At 39.6% G+C, this 23,475-nt stretch overlaps 1 protein-coding gene across 12 annotated transcripts in view; it reads left to right on the forward strand.

Annotated features, from left to right (window-relative positions):
• The window catches only part of mctp1 (multiple C2 and transmembrane domain containing 1), a 269,865-nt gene extending 251,024 nt beyond the window's left edge, over positions 1 to 18,841 (forward strand). For 10 of the 12 annotated variants that reach the window (XM_062974224.1, XM_062974216.1, XM_008103059.2 and 7 more), the window contains 4 exons: positions 8,032 to 8,141; positions 8,900 to 9,009; positions 14,958 to 15,055; positions 16,678 to 18,841. In XM_062974224.1, coding sequence (XP_062830294.1) covers positions 8,032 to 8,141; positions 8,900 to 9,009; positions 14,958 to 15,055; positions 16,678 to 16,749 — 390 coding nt within the window. In that variant the 3' untranslated portion in view covers positions 16,750 to 18,841. The remainder of the gene's footprint in view (positions 1 to 8,031; positions 8,142 to 8,899; positions 9,010 to 14,957; positions 15,056 to 16,677) is intronic. The other 2 variants (XR_010003922.1, XR_010003923.1) reach the window with 1 other exon arrangement.
• The last annotated feature ends 4,634 nt before the right edge of the window (positions 18,842 to 23,475 follow it).

A 23,475-nucleotide genomic window follows, 5' to 3' on the forward strand; every position in this document is an offset into this window, starting at 1 on the left:
ATGTGGAGAAAGAAATTGATATTGTCATTGTGTCACATTTTTGAGCTGCTGAAAGCCTCCGGTTTACATACAGTATAAAACAAGATGCAGGACTAGATGGATGTTTAGGTTGATCTTACAAGAGTCTAATGTATGTAATGTTATTATGCTTTTTGTAACATTAAATGTGTATCTAGAAAAGATGGTGAGTTTTCCACATGCACATATTGGAGACCCAATGTCCTCTTTCAATTGCATTCATGTTGAAGATTTGGATCAATAGGATAAGGTTACCACATACCCTCCTTTTCCAGGACCTGCCCTCTTTTTCAATGCTAAAATTTCTTCCTGAATTTTTTTTCAAAGGAGGAAGCAAATGGTAAGGTAGCAAAGTTCAGAATAAGAGATGGAAGGGAGACATAACAGGTTATGTCAGGACACAGGAAATCCTCCAAGCAGCCATCCTCAGCCCCATTTAAAGTCTGTGAGTGATTCACTGACTTCCAGCTGGGACAGACAGGGCTGCCACTCTGCTTGCCAGGACCATCCACATTGTCTGTCCTGAGAGGGAGGCTTATCAAGGAGAAAGATGGCGGAGATGAAGTATACTTCCATCATCAGTACTGTTGCAAGAATTTTCTACCTATTGCACTGTCTCAACTGAGGACCGGTGTCTTCTCTTACAAATGCTCAGAACGTATAGGATATTTAATGTGAAAGTTGTCAAAATGATTGGTAATTTGAAGTAGTCAGTTGGTAAATGTGTCCCTTTTTTACTTTTCAGAATATGAAAACCCTATGTTTTGTTCATTGTTTCTGCTAACTTTGGGGTTCTTTTATATATTAAACTACAGATCTACCACTTAAAATTCTCACTGAGAATCTTAAGTGGTAATATCTGTAGTTTAATATATAAATACATACTGCAGACAGATAAAACAAGCTAATGGATCATTGGGTATATAATTGAAATCCTTACATTTTTGTCTGATTCTTTTGATGGATTTACAGTTTTCCATTTGTCTGAGGATATTGTCTGAGTGGGTAGAGTGAGAGGAAATAATTAATGCCTTGCTAAAACAAGCAGAGTTCCATTCTATCTAATAAATGGAAAAGTCACCATATTAGAAAATTATTTCTTCAATATTTCAGTTGTGTATGTTGTGACCTCAGAGCTCTAGAAGTTTCTGGATAAAATGAATTATCTAGATCCATTTAAAATTGGTTTTAGGCCTGATATGTGGGACAGGGATGGTTTTGATCACCTTGGTGAGCAACCTCTAGTCAGAACTGGACATAGAAGTATGCCTCTTTGGGTTCTGTTGGCCTCTCAGTAACTTTTGATATTATTGAATATGGTATCCTTCTGGGCTGCCTTGATGGGATGGGACTTGCTTTCCAGTGCACTCATTTCTTCCTTGACAAACAAACATGAGTACCAAATCTAGCCATCCTGGCTGGGGGAATCTGTAACCTGTAGTCCAAAAGCCTAATTTTAACAAACTTGATTGCTTAATAGCTTATGAAGACATCACAAACTTGGCGATATTTGTGTTAAGGCCCCAATCCAAGGCTGTGTCTACATCAAACAGGTTACTATAATGTATATTTGCCCTGGAGCAGCTCCAGATCGAGAAGCTTGTGCTGAATCGAAAGCCAGTGTTCAGCTAGCCTGGGACCACATTGGCCTTACCTCATCCTCTGTATGGCAGCTGCCACTCCCTGCTGGCCATGGAGCTTGCTGTCAGCACCTTACCATTTCATTTCTGTCTGCTGATATCAGAACAGAGGATCTGAGTGGCCAGGTAGGAGGAAGGGTCAGTTGGATCCAATTTGGATATCAGAAGATGTAACTGTGATAGCCAGACACTTGCAGTGTCCATTTGAACAGAGGATCAGGCCAAAACAGAATTCTGAATTAGTTTACAAGGAGAGCATTCTCAGAGTTGGCTTAGAGTTTTCTCAAAATAGCTGCATTAATATGGAATCTGAACAAACTTCAACTGCTGTCTCAAGCCAAAGTTATTCCTTTGTGTTGTATAAGAGTCTTGGTTTACCAATTATTTGTGTGTATGTCTGCAGTCATATCATGGTTAATGAACAGAAAGGTAGGGAGGACTTTCACTATAACCATGACAATAACAAGAACACATCAGAAATTAAGATCTTCTCTATCTGTAGCAGTCAGTCTTCTCCTTTAACTTTCCCAGATCAAGCCATTCATTTTTTTTCCTTCCCTGAAGACACCTGTTTATCTCAGTCTTTTTGGGGGAATAAAATATACAAATGTTTTATTTTTTTCATGTACTTTCACATGTCAGTCCCAGCATCTGTCATCCAATTGAACTGGTTGTCGTCAGGTTTCTGAATGGGGGAGTCTCTTCTTATCAGCAAAGGCTCAACATGTAAATTCAAACCCTAATTTTTTCAGGTTTTAGTCACCTGGGGAGCCTCCATAGATGCGGAAGTCTTTCCCATTCAGAATATTATTTGTTATACATAAAAAAACAATAGAGACTGTTGTTATTTACATGCTAATCATCATCATCATCTTTATTTGTAGACTGCTCTATCTCCCTGAAGGGATTCAAGGCAGTTTCCAACACTTATGGCAAACATTCAGTGCCAACAAAAAAACATATGAACAAATTACATCAAAACAAAATAAGTCAAAAATAAAATAACCATTACTAGAACTTAATACCATATAGAAATTATCCAAAAATATATAAGTAGACCAGCCTAACAAACATAATCACATATTATGAATTTAGGCAGGAAAAATTTAAAACAGCTGATACCTTGGTTAAACGTAACATGATTGTACACAGCAAACTGACATGAAATCAGTTGCAGTATTTAGACAGGGTTTAATATATCTAGACAATATTATATGTCGACATGTATTAGTCTTCCTCCTCTCCATACGCCAGGGTGCAAAGATGTATTTTTAGTAACTTTTTAAAGGCGAGGAGAGAGGGGAGCGGTTTTTCTTCTTTTGGGAAGGAGTTCCAGAAGCAGGGAGCGATCACGGAGAAGCCACCCCCCCCCATTCCCACCAGCCGTGCTTGTGACCCGGGGGTGGGGGGGAGAGAGTAGGGCCTCCTCCACAGATTGTAGTGTTTCATCTCATGTTTAGTCTGCTAGGATTCTGAATACCACACATCCAAGTATGACTCCATAAGATATAAAATGTATATTGGAATTAATCTGTTGTATACTGATTTGTTTTCATAAAAGTGATGCTGTATAAAAGGAAAGTTGCAAGTACAGTTCTTTGGAAGTATACATTGCATGTTCACATTCATGTAACAGTACATTTCCATCTAAATATTATGGATGCCTTATTCGGGCCCTGTAGATCACACATATGCTCTTCTACTCAGGTTTGTACACAGTATATAAATGAGGGATGTATCATCCTTCTGTGAATCTTGGCTTGTTTCATTTTCATTGGCATGGACTTATTATAACACATCATGCTTAATCTGATTCATTGTCGTCTATAATCTGTCTAGAAAGGAACCTGAATCATTTAGTATATGTTGAAGGTATTTCAGTTATTGTTATATCCAGCATTGCTACATTACCTCTTTTCAGTTGTATAATAGTCATATAAACTATAAACTTACCCAAATGATTAACTACTCACTCCCATTTTGAAAGTGGTGTCCTTTATATAATAATATTGTAACTTGTTAACCTGTTAATATTCCCAGTCTGGAGCTTGCTGGAATATATCCTTTCCTTATTACACATGTAACTTCAGCAATGTCATGATTTGCAGTGATGAGTTGATGTTATGTATGCCCCATCTAAATATACACCTTTACTTTCAGAGCAGCTTTAGGATTGGAGTATTGATCAGAGCATTTAACAGATACCAATGGACCAGTACACAAAATCATTGCAATACATTGATATTATGAAGATGTACTTCTGCTTCATGAATTCTCTGGCTCAAATTCCTTCTTATTCTCCACCTTTGCAATTTTTCAGTTAATGTGTAAGGTCATTCTTCCATTGGCATATGCTTCTTTCATGGTTTGTTATATATTTATTCCTGTAGCAATTGTCTGTATACTTATATCTGTATGGGTTCATAACAGATGATATTTCTCCCAGAGGTTATTTCTTTCAATAGGATTTTTGTTTTGTTTGCATTTGGATTGATAATAGTTTCTACATTGCTGCTATGTTTAATAACTCACAAGAATTGGGAACATCTGGGATCTTTCCATTCTATAAGCTTCTGATCTGTTTCTTATGTCACAACAGTGAAACTTTTCTCCACTGTGGGAATGATTGAGAGCTTATAGCGTTAAGATTGTAATACTATTTTTGTTTAAACCACATATGGTTGTTCAGAAAGAGTTGTGTGTAGCATACAATATGTGGCAAAAGAAAGAATGAGGCAACTTTGTGCTATGTCATCTCTAAACAAGCTTGGTGTTCTTGGGTGTGATTGTGACAGAAACTGATCAATCTTTTATGCTGGAATAAAATCTCAACATAAAGTCTGGTTTTGTTTTTGGCCCATAGAATGTAGTACGGTGCTATCTTGTCCTTTACTTCAAATAGTATAGTGTCATGGCTTCTTACCCTACAGTTTCTCTACACTGCCAAACGCAAGCATACAGTTAATTAAAATATATTTAAATGCACTGTTCTGTTAATTGTCCCCAGTGTGCAGAAAAAGCAAAAATCCCACAAAATAAAAAAGACCCAAGTAACCTGTCAGCTTGAGATCTCATCTCATCTTGGAAACTAAGTAGCATCAGTTCTATCTAGTTCTTGGAGATATCCAGTGGATATTGGATACTAATGGAAGTATCTGGCAAAACTACCTCTGAATACTCTGTGAAAACCCTATGATATTCATGAGTTTGCCACAGGTTGACAGACAACTTGAAGGCACATACATATTCACCTGTATGTTTTTTCTGAGCAAGAGTTGTTTTGAGTATGTAGCTGGATTCCCAGCATCGAAGGGGGTGTTGAATACAATGATCTATGGCAGTGGTTCTCAACCTGGGGTCCCCAGATGTTTTTGGCCTACAACTCCCAGAAATTCCAGCCAGTTTACCAGCTGTTAGGATTTTTGGGAGTTGAACGCCAAAACATCTGGGGAACCCCAGGATGAGAACCTCTGATCTATGGGGACCCTTCCAACTCTGATTCCATGTTTGCATGATTGCATAGAATGTATGTTTAAGTTTTTATATTTCTTTAATTTCTTTAATTTTTAATTATTGTATTTCCTCCCCCTCCTCCACTGCCCCTTCAGAATAACCTGAGAAAATAATTCTCAGTCAGAGAAAAGGCATAAGATGTTTGTAGTAGATGTATGCATCACCTTTTACTGTCATGTCTTCTAAATATGGAGAATCAAATGTGGACATTGTGAACTGCAAATCCCAACTTAGTGTTTTTAGTGAACTGCAAATCCCAACTTAAAGTTTTCCCACTCTTAATTTTGGAGTAAAGTTATTGAAAGGAATGATAGGAGTAGCAGGTTTTTTTAGATCTTCAAAGAACACCAAGTACAAACCTTGTCCTCATATTGTTGCATAATTGTTTCAGTAGTATGGATCATACGCTGAATCAACCAAGATCTACTTAAGGTTTTTATTATGCTATGTAACATATTACAGTGATTATATTGTAAAGCTTATTATAAAGTAGTTTAAGAATCAAATCTAGAGCCATTCATACCCCAATGGATTTCTTTTACTTTATGTGACTTCCAGACATATAACAAGATTAACCTAACAAATTTGATACTTTATTTTCACTGTGCTTACCTGCTAAAAACATCTCACTTTGGTTAAATTTACCACACACAAACACATAATAGAAATTAAATAGCTGTAAAACTGTTGTTTGCAGTTTTACCTTGTGTTTAAAGGACAATTATTTCTAGAGAGTTGGCATTTGTAACCATACAGAGGATAAAATTGATTCCAGTTACAGACCATCTTTGTTTGAACAGGAAATACCAGTAGTGTTTGAAAAATGGATTATTAAGACTTTCATTCTCTGACGGTGGTTCACATGTTCTATTTGCTAACACAGCACCGTACTGGGAAAAGTGTGGCTTTTCTCTAGCCCAGATTATTTGCTCTACAAATCTTTAGAACGGGAAATAAAAAACAGTTAATGGTTCATGGGGCATGTGGAATTAGTTTAAGCAAAGCTGAACCCTTATCCTTTTGGCAGCCTCTTCTTTCCTATGCTGTTTTGTCTATGCTTGCCTTGAAATATGTCAACAAATTTCCCCTAAGCTCCAAAGCAGGGGTTTGCAATAAGTGTATAGTGGCCCTTTCCGTTAAGGGAGAAAATTTGGAACAGATGTGCCTCAAGAAGGTACAAGTTGGTCTTGTTAAAACATTTGTAAAGAAAAATAGCTTCAGGATCTCCCAAAGAAAATCCCCTTTGAGCTCTCGAGATATAAGAAAAGGGGTATGGTTTTTGTTATGTTATTCTGATAGCATTCTTTCCACACAAGATTATTGACGAATCAAGATATGCTTAGATCTGGGAATCTAAAGTGAAGAAGCATAAGTAGGAACAGAAAGCAGTTGTAGCTCGGGGCAGGATTATTATTTACTTAGTAATTATTGAACAGAATAGTTTCATAGTATTTTTATATGGTCAAATTTGCTGGAAAGAATGCAGCTCGCAGTATCACAACTAATTTAAATAAAACTCTATGTAAACCAGAGGTCTATAGTGACAGTCCTGTATTTTTATAACCAGATCTGCTTTGTACTGCATACTCTTGTATTGTGTTTCAGTTTAGAAAATAAAATCTCAGGAAACATTAGGAAAGGTGTATAGTATGGTACACTGGCCATCCAGGAGCCATGGCTGGCCTATGAATTGGCCTGGATTATGAATGTGGTAGTCTTTAGTCAGGGCTGCCACCCAGCATGCTTGAAATGTTTTAACTGCAATATTATGTGCTCAGGATCAACAGCAGAAGTTACCATCCTATACAGTGCTAGACTTTGAAAACACCCTTGGAAACAAAGAATGCTATGCTGGTTACATGGACGCCAGATGAGGATTAGCATAGAATCATAGAATTGTATACATCAGATATAGAAAAACTGTTTGACTCATGCACACTTTGTCATTATCTACATAACTCTAAAGTTCTATGAAATACTAATGCTTAAAATAAATATCTATCTCGATCAGTGCTGTGAATCGGTTGGACTGAAAGCAGTGGTGAGTCGTGATGGACCCTTTGGCCAAAGTTATTGTTTGTTGGCTGTTTGCCTTCTTGCTCACTTTCAGAGCCCATCCCAGCTTCATGTCCTACCTGGGGTATTTCAGTTTTATTCAACATTTCCAGCAGATGGACTGAGATGGGCATCAATTGTCAGTTGGGTCAGTCAATGGATCAGATCCCTGAAATATCAAAACTCCAACAGATTGCAACTAATAAAGCCTTGGTCTTGATGTTTGCTATCCTGCTATTTTCACTGTAGTGTGTGTGTGTGTGTGTGTGTGTGTGACTGCTTATGTGCAAATTGGGTAGAAGCACAGAAGCCTTATTCAACCATTTTAAGAGCAACTGTGTTGAGAACCAAATTTGTGTTTTGGTTCCCATTGCCTGTACTACCAGAGAAGCTTTTATCACCCTGAAATGTAGATACACTCCTGTCACCAGGAGAAAATGCATTTCAGAAATGTGAACTAGTAATATACTGATACATATCTCTTACTGAAGTGCACAGGATATGAAACGGGCATCCTCAGATTATAAAAATAATAATAAACCAAGTTGCTGAATTACTGAAACATATCTAGGAAACTGATACAGTGACAGATGATGAGAGCCACAAATGTGTACTCATTTTCTTATACCCTCTGTGCACACAGTTCAAAGTACAGGAAAATAACCTATTAATGTATGTGCAGTGTTCTTTTAAAATGTTCTAAAAGTGTCTGCCATGTGTTTCTAAGAAAAGCTATAATAATTCCATTATGACCAACATATCTTACCTATGGTTGCTGATTTGGTCTCTTTTTCATAATCCTCAGGACAGTGAAAAGAAAGGATTTATGAATAAGCTCTATGCCATTCAGGAAGTATGTGTCAGTGTCCAGAACATCCTTGATGAAGTGGCTTCCTTTGGAGAAAGGATAAAGAAGTGAGTGTTGACACATTGATGTTCAGTTGCTCTCAGATGGTGTTCATATGTATTTCTCCTCTATCAAGTTGCGAAATGCTATATGTTTTGCACAATGTACAAGCATCATGTATTACAAACATTGCTGATATAAAAGTGCTATCATTTTGATCAGAAAAACAGCAACACATTACTGGTTGGAAAAAAATATAAATTGATTGTTTCAAAGTGCAGCATTTTTCTTAATTAAGGTCCTGTAAAGATGACCAAATTTATACCCGACATTCTGGGCAGGGGGGTAGTTTGTATCCCGAATCATCCTTGAAGGCATGTGAAGTACTTAGCACTACATCAGTTTGGCAGCAATTCTTTCCTCTAATCTGAGAGCTCAGAGTTAGGTCCTGAAGGCGTGACATAGAACTTTATTAATTCCCTTGAAAGAAAATTTGAAAGAAGGGGAACACTGGGAGAGGGCGTGTGAGGAAGGCATGGAAACTCTTTCAAGTTTTGGATGAAGAACAAATGCTATGGAATTCAAAGACAGCCCTTTTCTACATCTTGGGAGAACATAAAGCCCACTTTCTTAGGAGTGGTTTCAATCTCCAGCATAGACATTGCATTCTGCATCCATGTATTCATAAACCATTTTGGCTCTTTCATTCAAGGAAAATTTTTGCTACATTTATAGATCTATATTCTGCCTAGCTGGTGCTTGTTCTTTTATTAATTCCGTTCTGTGAAGTTATTATATTTCTGACTTCTGTTAATTTTCCATTCAGTACATTCAACTGGACTGTTCCATTCTTAAGCTGGCTGGCCATTGTTGCCCTCTGTGTGTTCACAGTCATCCTGTATTTCATTCCACTGAGATACATTGTCCTTGTCTGGGGTAAGTAAAGCCTTTTTTCCCCTCCAAAGCCGTCTGTGTGACATAGAACAAACTCTTTTTTAAATAATGAGTTATATATTGTCCATAGTCGCTATTTATGATCATGAAGCTAGTACATGATGGAAACAGACAGGTTAGTTAGAAATCGCAACTGTGTAAAGATTTAGATCCACCTGAAAGATGCATTTTTCTTGTCTAGCATTTTTAGACTTCATCGTAATATCAACATGTATCCATGAGAACTCTTCATACATCAAGCTGTAGTTTTGTCTAGATATTACTTAGATTTATTTTGACTCCTTACACAAAAATAGTAGCTGAAATTTGTATGGCACATTTATGACAATATGCTACTTTTGTGCTTTATCAAATCAAAATCCAAAGAGGCAGTTCTCAGGAACCAGCAATATGGGGTCACCTTTTAAATGAACAGATAAAGCACTTATGTACATTACATAAAATAATCAAGCTTTGTTCTCTACTTATGCATTTGTACATATTTTAGAATGACAAATAGTGGAAAATGTACAATGAGTGCATTGTATATAGTCTCTTTTTTAATTATGACATATTCCTGGACTACAGAAATTTATGGCTGATGAAGCCTCTGGGTAACCACTCAGGTTAGCTTCTTTTCCGTGTACAGGCAGTTCCCGAGTTATAAACCAAAAAGGGGTTGCAAGTTTACTCTTAAATTGAATTTGTATGTATGTTGGAAGAGGTACAGCCAAAAAAAATGGCATGGAGTTGTACGTTCAATGCAACTTCAAGTAAATGTTTGTCTTAATATATTTATTTTTACCCGTGTGTGTAAATGCTTAAACATTTTCAAATATCTCAAAAGTTATCTGTGCAAATTATGTAGATTGAGTAAGCCTATTTCAGTTGGGGCTAACTACCATGGTCCAGAACTCAAAGTCTGAGCATGATGGGTTGTCTACACTGATAAAACAATTGTACTCATTTCGGAGCTGCCTTGATTCTTACACATGATATAACGACACCTTTAGCAGTGAAGTGCTTTCTTGAGGCTTGAATACAGTATACCAAAATCTATTTTTTCCTGTGCAGTTTCCAGGACAATCTGGTTTGTTGCGGGGTTTTGCTACATACGTAAAATCTAGATGATGTGGTTTTGGGGGCAGAGGTTGGCAAGCATTGTCAGTTTTTTAAAATGTTCACTACTTCTTGCTGGAGTATGTGCTTTGAAACATTGCAGATTGCATTGCTTTTTGTGTAAGTACCACAATCCCTTCTCAGAGTGGGGGAGAGATGGTTTACTGATGAGTAAACAAGAGGATGAAACTCTCCCCCCACTTGCCTAGGGCAGCTCCGATTTCAGTTGCTTCTGCAATCACTGCCACCATCCTCTCCTTGTCAGGCAAGCCCCACACTACTTCTTCCTCACTCTTGTTCTGGCTCCTTGTCTGACTTTAGTGGCAGCACAGAACTCTCCTCTAGTTTACAAGAGACAGTTTGTTGGCAGTAGGCCTGAGGGTGCCATAGCAGCAATGGCTGCAGCTATGGAGCAGCACTATGAACCATCCAGTCACCCTGGCACTGAAAGAGAGGAGCTCACTACCACCACTGTTGAAACTGGACAAGGCTTAGCCTGGTGGTGAGAGATGATGGCAGCAACTATAGGAGCAGCAGTAGATAGGATGGGAGCTGGACTAAACAAGGGGGGGAATGATTGTCCTCTCACTTATTCCTAAGTAAACTGCGTATTCCTGAATAAACCACTAAAATTGTGCTGATTTGAACTTATAGTGCAGGTAGCAATACAATTTAAGTATGATATATTGCAGGTAGGCATAGTCTGTTCGAGACAATATGATGGTGACGATATTGTGGAGGAACTGTCCACTGTTCCTTTATCATGGACCAATCACTACCTGGAACTCTAAACCTTTGCAGGGATGGAGGACCGACTAGGATGGTCCGCCCCTGGAGACTTATGGATCCGGACGGATTCCTGATGGCTCTTGGGGAGTTTCCTGCCACCTCGGTAGGTGATTCTGTCAAAGATCTGGTGGACCTCTGGAACAGGGAGATTGCTATGGTGGTTGACACAATTGCTCCTGAAAATCTTCTTTCACAAAGCAGAGCCAAGTCAGCTTCCTGGTTCACTAGAGAGCTGGTGGCGATGAAACAAATGAAACTGAGACTAGAGTTGCATTGGCGGAAATCTTGCAGTGAATCTGACCGAGCACAGTCTAGAGCATATTTAAGAGCCTATTCCATAGCAATGAAGGCAGCACAGACATCTTTCCCTGCTCCCAACATAGCATCTGCAAAGAACCACCCATGAGAACTGTTCCAAGTAGTCAGAGGACTTCTAAACCCTAACCAATCAGTAGTTCATTGTGAAGAATTTGCTAGGTTCTTTATAGATAAAGTCGCCCAGATGCCAGTATTGCCAGTATGTCAGACTGCCAGATGCCAGTATTGCCAGACTTAGACGCCAGTATTGATGCAGACTCTGTGGATGTAACTCAGGTTTCTGCTTGTTGTGTTTTAATGGATTGTTTTCAGTTTATACAGCCTGATGACGTAGAAAAGATCTTGGGAGAATTGAAGGTGACCTCCTCTGGACCCTTGCCCTTCCTGGCTGATTAAATAGGCCAGAGGGGGACTGGCAGAGTGGGTGAAGATGCTGGTCAATGTCTCCTTGGCAGAAGGCTTAATGCCAGCTAGCCTAAAGGAGGCCATAGTAAAACCTCTATTCAGGAAAACGGCACTGGATCCCACTCAATTGGACAGTTATTGGTCAGTTTCAAATCCCTTCTTGGGCAAGGTTCTGGAAAAGGTGGTGGCCTCTCAGCTCCAAAGTTTCTTGGAAGAAACCCATTATCTGGATTGACTTCAATCCGGTTTCAGGCCTGGCTATGGAACAGAGATGGCATTGGTCACCTTGGTAGATGATATACGATGAGAGCTAGACAGGGGGAATGTGTCCCTGTTGATTCTCCTGGACCTGTCAGCGGTGTTCAGAACCATTGACCATGGTATCCTTCTGAGCCATCTATCCAGAATGGGGCTAGGAGACACTGTTCTACAGTGGCTTCACTTCTTCCTGGAGGACTGGACCCAGAAGGTGGTGCTGGGGGACTCCTGTTCAACCTGGCCTGTGGCCTGTGAAGTCCCTCAGGGATCTATTCTGTCCCCCATGCTGTTTAATATCTACATGAAACTGCTGGGTGAGATCATTTGGAGTTTGGTTTCACATATATGCTGCCAACACCCAACTCTATTACTCCGTTCCACCAAAAGCCAAGGATGCCATCCTGATCCTGAACTGGTGCCTGTCATCAGTAATGGACTGGATGAGGGCTAATAAATTGAAATTAAATCCTGACAAGACAGAGGTATTCCTAGTCAGTCGGAAGGCAGATCAGGGTATAGGGATACAACCTGTCCTGGGTGGGGTTATACTCCCTCTGAAGACACAGGTACGCAGCTTGGGGGTGATCCTGGATTCATCGCTGACCTGGAGGCCCAGGTGTTGGGTGTCCAGGTGTCATGAAGACTTTTACAACAAAAGTTAAAACATCCTGGTCAGACTGAACAAAATATCCCACTTCTGACACCAAAAATGTTATGAATAACTTTTCAATAACTTTAAAGCATAGGTTCTTTTTATTGCAGTTTCAGTCTGAGAGGTATAGCAGAACTTTTACAAAACAACAAAGAACAACATTTAGACATACAAACATACAGATTCTATGCAACTACATTGGATTCACAAACAACCTACAGTTACATTGGCTAAGAAACAAACAAAGGGGGGGGGGTTACATTTTCATTCATCATTCACACACAACATGCATCCATCTTCATGCACACAAATATTACCATATTCTTTCTCCCTTCTTGGAGAAGCACCTGCTTAGGCCAGACCCAGCTTCCACTGCTGCCTGCCAAGACATCGTTCCAAAACGCTAAAACGCTAACACTTCAAAAAGACCATGACTTCAAAATGCACTCTTTTCTCTTCCCATGAGAAAAAGAGGCTCCAAAAAGTGAACAGAATCCTGCTTTCCCATAGCAGATCTGCCACTCCCAAGTACACCATCCCCACTGAGCATGGCGGGTGAACAGCGTCGCTGTCTGTCACACCTTCTGGATTGTCATAAGGTCACTTATATAGCAATATTTTGCTGATGATGTTGTCCCAAAGTTGTAAATGAGTGATAGACGTCTTCCATCCTGGAATATCCTCAGTTTCCTGGACCAGATGTTGATTTCTCTTGATTGGTGTTAGCAAACAAGCAGTTCTGCCCCAAAAGTTCATCAAGTTAGCAAATGTTGACAGATGTTAACAGATGTAAACATTTCTCTTATCAGTCACAGTTCTTATCACAGTTTGCCGGGCAGGTCAGCTATTTCAGGTCTCATTAGCAGGTTTTAATTACAATTCCTGAGCAGGTAGTTTTCCAGGCCTTAGTCTACAGACTGGTGTCTTCAAATTTACTAGCTCTCTTTCACTCTTCCATTCATATCACATATCATATATGCATATTTTGGTCACACAGGAGTGCTTTGCACAATTAAAGTGTGTGTGCCAGCTGCGCCCATACCTTGAGATGCCAGATTTGACCATGGCAGTCCACACATTAGTTACATCCCATTTAGATTACTGCAACACACTCTATGTGGGGCTGCCTTTGAAGACCGTTTGGAAACTCCAGCTGGTCCAGAGATCAGCAGCCAGACTATTAACTGGGGCTTCATACAAAGAGAGAACCACTTCCATGCTACAGCAGCTCCACTGGCTACCAATCTGTTTCTGGACGAAATTCAGAGTATTGGTTATTACCTTTAAAGCCCTAAACAGTTCGGGCCCAGACTATTTGGCTGATCGCATCTCCGCATGCAAGCCTACATGGGAACTGCGATCAGCAGATGAGACCCTGCTCTTGGAATGAGATAGGGCCTTCTCTGTGGTCCCCACCTCTGGAACGCCCTCCCTTAGGAGACTAAAATGGCCCCCTCTTCCCTCTCCTTCAAAAAATAACTAAAGACCTATTTATGCTCTTAAGCATATAGAGAGGAGGATATATGAAATACCTGGCACAAACAAAATGGAATTGCAATTTGGAAACAGCTTGGTACTCTCATTTTTAAATCTGAAGTTTAATTTTTAATTTTATTAATTCCAATTTTAAGTTATTGCCTTTAACTGTTGTTTGTAAAATGTAATTTTCTAGTTATTTGATGTCTAACGTGTTGTAATGTTTCAATGTTGCCTGATGTCGATGTTTAATGTGTTATCTGATTTGTGGTGTTTTTTTGTTTTTTGTTGTGAACTGCCCTGAGTCCCCATGGGGATAGGGTGGGATAGAAATAAAGCTTATTATTATTTATTATTAGCAGTAACTGAGTGAATCCAGGGCAGCTCCAGGGCTAAATTATCTGAATTACAAATAAGTTTTTTTGGTAAATGAGTCCAAAGATGATTTTCCAGGTCAATCCATGCAATGACAGCCTCAGGACACATTAAGATAAGACTAAATTGAGACTGATCATCAGGCACAGGCACCACCAGAACAGGTAGAACAATCAGTTGCTCCAGATACCTGAAACCTTTGGACTGGATGACCAGCCTGCTTTACTCTCAAATTCTTGGACTGGCTTTTGACCTTTTTTTTACAAGCCAATCTTTCCAAGCAAGATTGCTCCCAAATACTGATTTATTTGCTTGGCCATATGTATCATTATACAAAAGCTTGGAGTAAATTGCCTTCTCCCACAGAACACACTTTGTGAATGCAAAATTGAAATCAGAACACCAAAATTTGGATGTAGGCTATTACATTCCAAGAATCAACATGGAAGAAAATAAGAGTGGTTATTAAAATTCTCTACTTCTATCTGTCCATTTCGTGGATGTCATTTTGAATTTAAAACTTAATAATTTATTAATGTATGTTGTCACTCAATTTTAGGTATCAATAAATTTACAAAGAAACTCCGAAGTCCATATGCGATTGATAACAATGAACTGATAGATTTCCTCTCCAGAGTTCCATCAGATGTACAAGTGGTATGTATATGTTTGTCATTGTGAAACCCATCATATTCAAGCAGTGTTGATATTAGTTTCTTTTTTTTTAAATCAACATTATTTGGAATTGTTTCATATGATGTCAGAATTTAACTTTCAAGACAGCGAACAGACTAAGGTAATGATGAATACGTAACCTACAGTCAGCATTTGTGACTGGTTCATATCCATTGTCCCTATATTTTTGCTACTCTAGGAAATATGTAGAAACTGGGAACGTTTTCTTGTACCATACAGGAACCACTGCAAATAATACAGGTTTGTTCCTCTCTCTGTTGGAAAGCTGCTAACTGACATTTTGATCTCCGCCATGAATGATATCTCATACAAGGGAGAATTCCAATCAGAATTCTGGTTCTGGTTTCATGCTGAAGATTGCTCACAGGAGGGGATGGAAATGTGAGTTAGCTGCTTCTCAATTAATGAGAACAGCAGCTGTTGCCCAGTAAGAAGGTGGGTTGAACTGGAAGGCACTTTTAAACTATAATAGAGTCTCACTTCTCCAACCTTCACTTATCCAACATTCTGTATTATTCAATGCAGTCTGCCTTTTAGTAGTCAATGTTTTTTGTAGTCAATGTTTTTGATACATTGCAATGTTTTGGTGCTAAATTCATAAATACAGTAATTACTTCACAACATTACTGTGTATTGAACTGCTTTTTCTGTCAATTTGTTGTAAAACATGGTGTTTTGGTGCTTAATTTGTAAAATCATAATGTAATTCTATGTTTAATAGGCTTTTCCTTAATCCCTCCTTATTATCCAACATTTTCACTTTTCCAACCTTCTGCTGGCCCATTTATGCTGGATAAGTGAGACTCTGCTGTATGTAGTTAAAGTGATTATGCAGCTAAATATTTGATAGAGAATTCTGGCCTGTAAATAATTATAATTCCTTGGATGTGCTTTAATTTGGAGTACCCAATCACCACCCAAATAGGTATAACAAGGGTGGAAAACTGCTGCCCTTTGTGATGTTCTTGTATTCCACTTTTCATCAACCCCCAGCCAATTTGTTCAACAGTTTGGGCCAAGATTATATATACCCTACAACCCCTGAGGATGCCTGCCATATATGTGGGCGAAAAATCAGGAGATAATACTTCTGGAACATGGCCATACAGCCCGGAAAACACACAACAATCTGTGATTCCGGCCCTGAAAGCCTTCAATAACACAGTTTGGGCTAATTCAGATTGTAGCCCACAAGTTTTCCACTCTATGGGGCCACAGGTTTCACATCCTGAAAGACACTTGGATGCTGCCAATGGACACTTTTTAAAGGAATTCCCGCTTATTCTAAAACAGAAGCTGTTGCACATTGTTTAAGATATGTCATATAGTTTTCGGCATTGGTGAATGAGAAGGGAAATGTTTTTTTTAAAAAGTTTCTGTTTTACTTTCCCACACAATTGCCCTTGTGTTGTTTTTGCTTTTGAACTAGTGATCCATGAAGACTTTTACATTTCAGTCAAACTGTTAAGGTTCACATAACTCCTAAAGGCAAAAAGAATAATTTCTTGATCCCTTGAATTTTTAAAAAAACACGTCTAGTTGTTAAAGTGAATTTTCTCTCTCTGAACTTTGTATTTAAACAGGTGCAGTACCAAGAACTGAAACAAGACCCTACCCACAGTCCAAGTAAGAGGAAGAAAAACAATCCTGGCTAGCCTATTCCATATCCTGAGGAGACCAACATCTGTTTGAGGGGGATGAAAACAAAACCTAAGGAGCTTTTCCTCTCTCTAAGCTTTATTTATTTTGCCTTTTAATCATAATGGGGAAAGGTGTTAAAATAGCTGTACAAAAGGATTTATCAGTAAAAACAAACTTTCAGTCTTATGGAACTGTAATGAAAATTTCTGATCTACCTGAGACGGAAGCTTTGTTAGATGAGAGAGCTCATTTATAGCATGAATGTAAAATGGCTAGTGATAGACTCATACAATTGGATAAGCAGAAGTTGTAGTAATTTGAATGTTTAATTCATGCTCTGGTTACTTTTTTAAAAGCTCGGTGAGAGTTTTTGCATGAATCATATTTTTATCCATTTTTTTCATTTTTATTAAATTGTATTTTGTACATTTCACCATAATTACAAAGGAAAAAAGCTAATTCTTACATTTTATCCAAAATGACGGTCTTAAAATTCTACCCTCCTCTAAATAAACACAAGTTTTTTAAAAAAACTGACCACAGCTTGCATGAAGGCAAGTGAGGTAGACACTAAATATAAATGCCATACTAGACTCAAAAGATTGAAAACTGTTCTTAACACTTTTATCATTCCATCACAAGAATGTTTGAGGGGAGAAGTACCTGTACCTAAAATACTGCCAGGTTTATAACTGATTGCATATCTAACTTTTTATATTGCCACTAATTTTGATTTATACTTAACTAGCCTAGTGAACAACAGTCAATATATAATTCAGCAGTAAAGTAACTATCAAAACAAAAACATGTTGCTTCAAGTGTCAGATTATGAAAGTTCTTTCTGCATATCAAGAAAGTTTATTACTTTAGATTTGCTTCCAAAGTCATTTTAGGCTTTATAATATGGCATTTTAGCAGTTACTCTGGCAAAATGAAAATATAATGTGAGCAGAATGTATATAACCTGTTTTGTTCCTTTAATTTAATCATCTAATTGGTTCTCTAAATATTTAAGTGCCCTCTGTATAGGGAAAACATTTTATAAATTGTGGCTGAAAGAAAAATATGGTTTACATTTCAAAATATTGCCATTGCATTATGAGAACTTAGAAATACATGAATAAGCTGTGACTTGTAATAATCTTGAGTTGACTCTGCATACCTAAGGACCTTATAAATACGATATTAAAGCTATTACTGCACTAGTAGAAGTAGTCTGCTGGTGCAACAACATTTTCCCCCCTTTCTTCTCTGGAAACCCTTAGCACTGCCAATCAGGATTTCCAGAAGCAGATTTTAGGATGTGCAAGGGCCTTTGCTGAGAAGGGAGGAGGAGGAGAATTTCCCCTCTATTCTACTGATGGAAGCAGCTCCGTCAGTGGATTGACGCCACTGGATACTATCCATTGTCCTTGCAGAGGCTTTTTGAGGAGAGAGCAAAGGACCAAGTCAGGATGAAAGGATCTTTTCCCTCAGGGGACAAAAGGTGATTCCATGCTCTTCATACAGGGCAGTGAGTCTGAATTATGGTTGCCTATCAAGTTCTATTGCACTACTATGATACTTTTTTTCCAGAGAGATATTAACCAACATATGCACAGAATAATGTATATAAATTAATTTAATTCTTAAAATGCATTTCTCATGAAAGCTGATTTTTCAGATTATTTTTATCTTGGTTCCTTTGTAAGAAACAGCAACAGATCTCTATTTTGGTCTTGCCTATTTATACAATATGCTTGAAAGGATGCCAAACAAGTTCTGTATCTACAGGGAAGGCTTGTCCTAGACATGTTCTGGCTGTGTAGCCAGGTGATTGTGACTTATTTATTATGCACATATATATGCAGGTCCTGTCTGTCTATTTTATTGCTGATGAGCAATATGCCATTAACGAATTCATCCTATTGAAGAATATGTATTGATGTGAATTTTCATTTTTTTATCTGTACTATTTTGTTCACTGTGAAAATATGCTATGTAATACATGAAAACATTTTCTCGGATTTGTTTATTTCTATCCTCTAATATTTTTGGATATTTCTTTTTTCCTGTAAAGAATGCTTACCTAACTTATTTAGGCCATTAAACTCATATAAGAAACTACTGCTTTTTACTGTGCTAAATACTACAGAATAAATAGTGTATATACAAGTATACACACAAATACACACACTTCACAGAAAGCAAACAAAAGTTTATGTCTGCTTGCTTTGGACAAAGGACAGAGCATAGCAAGGGATATTGCAGACTATATAGTGAAAAGTGTTTCCACAAAAAAATTGTATTATTTGACTCTGCTCCTGATCACTCCCCGAGGATTTTAGCTGGGTCCACCTAGAAAAGAGTTCTGTTCCCCTCAAAAGACATCTACCAGCAGCTAGTTATTCCAGACTGCTATTTATGCAGATCTCTTAAGTACTCCCACCTGCTGGCCCATCTCAGTTAAATGACTGGATCTCTTCACTTGAATCTCAGCCACCCTTAATTGTGGCCAGTCCAGAATACTTAATCTCTGGTCTCCCAACTCAAGGTCCCAATCCTGCCCTTGCTGTGAGCTCAGAGAAGTGATAAGTCTTTCATTGTCCACTTGGGTTTGCTGTTGTTCCTGATCCGAAGTGGTGGGCTCTTCGGTGTTTGGCTTCATGTGCTCTATATTTGAGCCCAACCCAAGTTCTGAGAGAAGTAATCTTTCCTTCCCTTCCTCGTTGTTGACACTAACCATGACACACACATTGTAAGAGACGAGCAGGGCAGAGTCAGCTTGTGTCCCTGGCCATCTTGGAGGAAGCCAAGTCTTATTTTAAAGTGCAAACTGCAGTTTCCCTTCAAAACCCACTCCCTCCTACTGACAAGGAAATGGTCTTGTTGCATTCAGGAGAGTGATCAGTACTGAGCTATCTTGCTTACTTCTATTGAATGGAGCCCCTTTGAAACTGGCTCAGACTGGTACACACACCCCTATTCAAAGGTATTGCATAATTTCCAAAAGTTGGGCAGGCTTGTTTAGATTTGAAAGACTGCATATTTCTTCATTTAATTTTCTTTTTCCCATCTGTCCAACTCTTGTTTCCATATCCCCATATCTAAAAGTCTACCAGTACCCATAGGGTGACAGACATTCACATCTTTCCTTTCGATACAGACTTCAAATCTTTTTACAGTAGGCAAAAACTTTTCATTTTTCAGGCATATCCAAAGTCTGGCCCGGGGGCCAATTGCGGCCCCTATTTCAACTGGTCCGCTCTCTCCAGGCCTCCCTCCCTTGTTTCTTTCCTCCCTCCCTCCCATTCTTCACTTTCTTCCTCTTTTTGTTCGTTCGTTTATTTCTTCTTTGGGATCAGGATCTCGGAAGAGGCAGGTTCCTTGGAAGGAGAGAAAGAGAGATGGATGCCTCTTATGTCCCTTCATCCCGATTGAGCCTTGCCTTCTCAAGCAGCTCTGGCCTCAAGCATCCCATCCCATTGGCTACTTCACTCTTATGTTACTTAAACATAAGTAAAGGGGCAAAGCAAAAGGGTGTCTCCAAAGGATCCACACATAAAAAGAGTATCCAAGGAGTCCCCAGAGAAAAAGAGAATTTCAAAGGAGACTGCAGAGAAAGAGTCTCCAGAGGTCCTTTTCCCCGTGACCCCCTTCATCAAGAACCAGCTTCCCTGATTTCTCAGTTGATGGTACTTCTGCTGCATCTTCAGCAATCCAGCTTACCTAGACTTTTCTTTGCATCGGACAGTGAGAAAATTAATGTATGTCTTTGTCTGTAGTTTAACTCTACCCTTCTAGCCACTTTAGATTGGTCAGGAATAGAGTTTTAGCACCTATGCTGTTTTATCCCTTTGTTCTTTGAGAATATTTTGAAAGTTCCCCAAAGAAGTTTCTTTTGCAAAACAAAACTGCTACCTTCTTCTCTCTTCTTAATAAAGAAAGAATGGTTTTGCTTCAAAATCAGCATGTCCTCAGCTTGATTACTTTCTTTCTTGCAGCGACTTTGGTTAATTGTCCATTATTTAAGCCTTTCACCTGTAAGGACCTTCAGAGAGTTAGTTCCTGGAAGAGCTTTCCCCTCAAACAGTGAACCCAGCATGCTGCTATATCAACTTCCATAACTTGATTCATATCTGACTACAGAGACATAGCCAGAGACACTTTGTGAGTCTGTCCACTTGTTATGAAGCAGGCTGTGGCCGTGGGGCAGGGCTTCAGAGGCTATTTGGCAAGTCACCTGGGTGTTGTATGGCTCAGCCTAATGTGTGTCTGCATGTAGCCACTCTGAGTCCCCTTTGGGGTGAGAAGGGTGGGATATAAATGCCATAAACAAACCAACAAACAAATAAATAAAAGATCTACTTAAATCTTGTGGCATTACACTATTTATGAATGATGTCTTTTGTGTAGAGACGTGCTTTTTTTCTTGGGGGTATTTGTTAATATATTTAATTGGTTACCCAAACTAATATGGGAACGGGGTAGGGGAAAAGACACCTTCACTTTTTCTACACTGTGTAGAATTTTATCATATTCACTGACCATTTCCTCCCTCCATTCCTAGACCAAAAAGCTTTAGCCATCTTCAACCAGCTTTGTTGGACTACAGCTGCCATCAGCCCTAACTAGCACATACACTGAGGGTTGTAGTCACACATGTCTGGTAGACTTATGGTTGGAGTTAACCTTTTGTTATAGGAAAAGTGTTGCTTTTTTCTGTGTTTTTCCTCATTCTGCAGTATTTTTGATAGGTGACCAGAATTTATTTGGAATATTTAATACACCAAACACTGTTGGTCATATAATGGACAAAGCAAGGTTTAAAGTACCAGAATGAATCAGAGTTGGGGGGAGATACAAGAGAGACAGAAGATTTATTTGTCACTATCAAAGCCATAGTAGAGCAGGAAAAACATGCAGCTATCATTCCAATTGGTAGCATGTTTGGATTCCAAGTTTGTATTCCACGCTAAGCACCTTTATATGGACAGGTTGCTTACCTGTAACCGTGTTTCTTCGAGTGTACTCTGTGAATTCACACTAATGGAGAAGGCTGCGCCTGCGCAGGCTCCAAGCTAAAGTTTGAAATTTGGCGGTAACCCCGCCCCTCTTCCCGGAGGGTATAAAGGGCGCCCTCCGCGCCCGCTCTCCAGTTCCTACGCCGCAAAGGCAGCGAGAAAGGGAGAGGTTTGCATGTGGGGAAGGAAGGGCGGGATTGTGTGAATTCACAGAGTACACTCGAAGAAACACGGTTACAGGTAAGCAACCTGTCCTTTTTCTTCGTGTACTCTGAATGCACACTAATGGAGACTAGCAAGCTGAGGTATAGGTAGGTGGGATAGCAAACCCGATAACCAGTCTAGTGTCCAAACAACACATTTATTGAGCACAAGGTGCAAAAACAGGCAAATGCAACGGTCAAAGAAGCGATGCAATAGCATATAGTGCAAAAAAACCGATCCTTGTTGTTAGGATCCAGAACACAATCATAACATTGTAAGTGGGCAATAGTCTGTAAGAAAATACAGAGGTAGGCATAAACTCATTCTCTGAAAACAGAGGGAGAAGTATTCAAAAGAAAAATACATTTCAGTGCAGTGGGTAAGTATAGTACACAAGCACTATGTTAAATAAACCCTGAGCACATCGATTACAAACGGGGTGGATGACAACGGTCAGCCTGTAAGAAGGATAAACCCGAAAACTGGGTTTGAGTAAGGCAACAACATTAGGTAAGGCAGGAGGAAAGGACGGACCTGGCAAAAGCCGAGTCCTTGAGGTTCTTTGAGTCCATCCTGTAGTGTGAAACAAAGGTGGATGGGGTGGACCAGATAGCCGCTCGACCGATGGAGTCGAGAGGGACGCCCCTCAGGAAGGCCGTAGAGGTGGAAAGGCCCCTCGTAGATCTAGGGCGGATCGAAGAGGGGGGTTGGCGTTTGGCTAGCTGATAAGCGAGCTCGATGGTCTGAGCAATCCAGTGTGAGAGTCTTTGGGAAGAAAGTGGTTCGCCCAGTTTATGTGTAGCGTAAGCCACAAACAGTCTAGGTGACTTACGTATGTCCTTAGTCCTGTCCTTGTAGAAAAGGAGGGCTCTCCTGACATCGAGGAGATGGAGTTTCCGTTCTAGAGAAGAAGAAGGATTAGGGAAGAAAGCAGGAAGTATTATGTCCTGGTTCAGGTGAAAAGCAGAGACCACCTTAGGTAGGAAGGTGATGTCCGGGCGAAGGACAGCCCTGTCGTGGTGGAAACGGAGATAGGGTTCGTCCACCCGGAGAGCAGCCAGTTCCGAAGGCCTGCGCGCAGAGGTGATAGCGATGAGGAAGGCAGTCTTCCAAGAGAGAAGGTGAAGGTCTGCAGAGGCCATAGGTTCGAAGGGAGCTGAAGCTAGTTGAGAAAGGACGAGTTCGAGGCTCCATCCGGGAGTCGGAGGTTGAACTGGAGGATGCAAGTTGTTGTAACCCCGAAGGAAGGTCTTAATGAGGTTGTTAGAAAAGAGAGAGGGTTGTCCCTGACGTTGGAAATGCCAGGAGAGAGCAGCGAGATAGGATTTTATCGAGGCCAGAGAAAGTTGACGATCCGCAAGGGAAAGTAGAAAGTCCATGACCAGCGGGATCGAAGTAGAGGCGGGATCGACGCGTCGGTCCCGAAGGAAAGTTTGGAATTTTGCCAGCTTGTAAGCATAGGCCTTCGATGTGGCCGGTTTGTGAGCGGCGCGAAGGATCGCCTGCAGGTCTGGGTGGAGAGAATTTAAGGAA

The sequence above is a fragment of the Anolis carolinensis genome, chromosome 2, assembly GCF_035594765.1.
Source record: "Anolis carolinensis isolate JA03-04 chromosome 2, rAnoCar3.1.pri, whole genome shotgun sequence".
Taxonomy (NCBI): domain Eukaryota; kingdom Metazoa; phylum Chordata; class Lepidosauria; order Squamata; family Dactyloidae; genus Anolis; species Anolis carolinensis.